We start from the raw sequence: 3,495 nt of genomic DNA, 5'->3' as shown, positions 1-3,495 counted from the left end.
AAAAAAAAAAAAAAAAAAAAAAAAAAAAAAAAAAGTTGAATATTTACTTTTTTCCTATTATTATCCAATCTTTCATGCTTTGCCTATGAACTGATGAGTTTGTTTAGATGAACTTCCAAATAATTGTTTGTACTATAATCACAATTATTTACTGACATTTATTTAAATTCATACATTTATTATCTCATAAAAAATAAAAAAGAATGGTCACAGGTGGGCGTGGTGGCTCACGCCTGTAATCCTAGCACTCAGGGAGGCCAGAGCAGGCAGACTGGTTGAGCCCCGGAGTTCGAGACAAGTGTGGGCAATATGGTGGCACTCATTCTCTACAAAAAAATTTAGCCAAGACGGTAGTACACTAGTGGTATAGCACCTGTAGTCTCAGATACTCGGAAGACTGAGAGGCAGAAAGATTAATTGAGCCTGGGAGGTTGAGGCTGCAGTGAACTGTGACCATGCAACTGCACTCCAGCCTGGGCAACAGAGAAGAACCTTGTCTCAGTTAAAAAAAAAACCACACAAACACAAAGGCTGGGTGTGGTGGCTCACATCTGTAATTCCAGCACTTTGGGAGGCAGAGGCAGAAGGATCACCTGAGGTTGGGAGTTCGAGACCAACCTGACCAATATGGAGAAACCCTGTCTCTACAAAATTAGCTGGGCGTGGTAGTACATGCCTGTAATCCCAGATACTCGGGAGACTGAGGCAGGAGAATTGCTTGACCCTGGGAGGTGGAGGTTTTGGTGAGGCGAGTTTGCACCATCGCACTCCAGTCTAAACAACAAGAATGAAATTCAGTCTCAAAAAAAAGGTCACAGCCTTTCAAATACTAAGTCATGAGTAGCCAAACCTCAGCTACTCAGAGCTTTTAAATAGTTTTACAACAGGATTTTTTTTTTTTTTTTTTGGAGACAATCTTACTCTGTCACCCAGGCTGGAGAGCAATGGCACAATCTCGGCTCACTGTAACCTCTGCCTCCCGGGTTCAAGCAATTCCCATGCCTCAGCTCCCCGGTAGCTAAGATTACAGGTGTGTGCTACCACGACTGGCTAATTTTTGTATTTTTAGTAGTGACAGGGTTTCGCCACATTGGCCAGGGTGGTCTCAAACTCCTGGCCTCCTGTGATCTGCCTTTTTCAGCCTCCCAAAGTGTTGGGATTACAGGCGTGAGCCACTGCAACCAGCCTACAATAGGAAATATTTCTAGATTCTAGTAACAGAAACTATGGTGAGACTACAAAGAGTTTACAGTTTAATGAATTGATAAATTAAATATTGCAGTTTATCACATAGTTGTGTAATTATAATTGCGGAATTTAAGACCTCAATTCAGTACTACTGGCAATACAGACCTGTAGAACACATTTAAGGAGAGAGAACAAAACTTTATTTAATCCTGCTTTAATGCCCAAATTACCACAATCATTTGTAAAAAAAATTCAGTCACACCAAATACTGCCTCTTAAATGCTTACATAGGCTGGTAAAGGAATATTTATAAACTATTCTACATTAATGACACAGTACTAAAACATAATGCTTGACACTGGTGGTCAGAATACTGCTTACTATTTTTTATTTTTATATTTATCCCAATCTACACTTAATGTAATAAAATTATTGTGAATTACTAACACATTTATCAAAGATGGATTATCTAATATTTTCTTTTTAAGAGAAATATTAGAGATAACAATTATCAACCTCATTTGCTCTTTCTTATAAACACACATTTGATAGTATTACCTATGAGCACAGTAGAACTAAGGGTGGGTGGTGTGGCTAAAGAACTTGACCAAGACATATCAGGATCCACCTCAGCTCCTAGACTTTCAGAAATATGTTTTGGTGTCTGATGACCCTGGGAAGAAAGAATACAGTTTATTTTTTGTAGCAATGCCCTGATCATTAAGGATATTTTTTCATTCACTGTTTATCTCACTTATCATTTACTGAATGCCTATATGAGGCTGAATGCTAGGTACAGATTTGTAAATCTCAGGGCAAAGGTAAAACACTATTGTGAAATTTTCAATTACTACATCACAAAAATAAACCAGGGAGAATATTTACCTTCACAAACTTTGGTGTATGAAACAAACTCCCACATACTACTGGGGGTAAAAAAGGGGAAAATTATTAAGATTCATTTTTATTAACATTTCTAGTATTCTAAAAATAAAAAGCATTGTTTTTAATCATACCTGACTTATCTCTTTGTGGTGTTACATGTGCACATTGCAGAACGACAGGACTAAAATAAAACAAAACAAATCCCTGTGTCATTTTAAAAAAACTGGCAAAAACTAGTTAATCTTATTTTTAAAAGAAGAGTCTCAATCATATAAAGTGTTGGAATATTACTTTTAGATATTTTATATTACTTTTTAAAAAGTAAATCTCTCATGAAGCATTAAGTAATCACCAAGTGATGTTTATAATGCCAACATACATGTACTCACAAACTTCAGCTGCTTGCAATTGTATATTTTAAATTCAAAAATTTTGTAAAGTAAATCGTATTCTCTCCAAAGATAAAAAGTACACAGTTTATTTTAAATTGGTAATTCAAGGAATCACTTATTACTTTTCACCACTGATATTTTTGTTACTTTAAGTCACAGAATATACAGAAAACCAGCCAATTCAACATCACAAGAACAACAACTTACACGTTTCTAATGTAAAAATTATTCTATTAAGGGACTCCACCTAAAAGATTATTTGAAAATATAACATCTTTCACCAGGCTCTCAGCCGAAATATTAGCATAAAAATCAGATTCATCTTTATAAAACAAATATATGTAGGAAATTGTTTCATTTAAATATTTGAACATAATAGCTTCATCATACCTTTCACTGAGACAAGAATTTAGAAGTGGACAGGTAACATCATCTATTTGATCCATTTTAGCTTTCACTGTGCGAGGACTTTTATGTCTACTATTGGGAACCTTCCTTCCTGAAACAGTAAAATTATTCACTGAGGATGTATATATTCTATATTATAAATTTTCATTCTTTGGAAGTATTTAAAAGTCTCATCTATACTGGGAAGGAGAATGTATAAGGAGCTGTCAGAAGAGGTTTTTCAGAGGTTTGCCGATTACCCCACAAAAAAGGTCCTGAGCACAGTGGCTTATAATCCTAGGGCTTTGGGAGGCTGAAGTAGGAGGATTGCTTGAGGCAGGATTTCAAGACCAGCCTGAGCAGCATAGTGAGACTCTGTCTCTACAAATAAAAGGCTGGGGGCCGGGTGTGGTGGCTCATGCCTGTAATTCCAGCACTTTGGGAGGCCAAAGCAGACGTATCACCTGAGGTCGGAAGTTCAAGAGCAGCCTGACCAACATGGAGAAACCCTATCTCTACTAAAAATACAAAATTAGCCAGGTGTGGTGGTGCATGCCTGTAATCCCAGCTACTTGGGATGCCAGGCAAGAGAATCGCTTGAATAGCGGAGGTTGAGGTGAGAAAAGATTGCACCATTGCACTC

The 3,495-nt window shown here is 36.9% G+C and overlaps 1 protein-coding gene across 1 annotated transcript in view; it reads right to left on the bottom strand.

The window, feature by feature from the left end:
* The window catches only part of BRCA2 (BRCA2 DNA repair associated), a 91,628-nt gene that overhangs the window by 81,434 nt on the left and 6,699 nt on the right, over positions 1–3,495 (bottom strand). The window contains exons 4-7 of the mRNA XM_037741800.1: positions 2,856–2,964; positions 2,205–2,254; positions 2,074–2,114; positions 1,712–1,861 (exon numbers count right to left, since the gene is read on the bottom strand). Of these exons, the coding sequence (XP_037597728.1) occupies positions 1,712–1,861; positions 2,074–2,114; positions 2,205–2,254; positions 2,856–2,964 (350 nt within the window). The remainder of the gene's footprint in view (positions 1–1,711; positions 1,862–2,073; positions 2,115–2,204; positions 2,255–2,855; positions 2,965–3,495) is intronic.

This window comes from Cebus imitator, unplaced genomic scaffold, assembly GCF_001604975.1.
Source record: "Cebus imitator isolate Cc_AM_T3 unplaced genomic scaffold, Cebus_imitator-1.0 Scaffold108, whole genome shotgun sequence".
NCBI classification, from domain to species: Eukaryota; Metazoa; Chordata; class Mammalia; order Primates; family Cebidae; genus Cebus; species Cebus imitator.
Note: the sequence above shows the minus strand (reverse complement) of the source record. Positions and strands in the feature narration are given on the sequence as shown.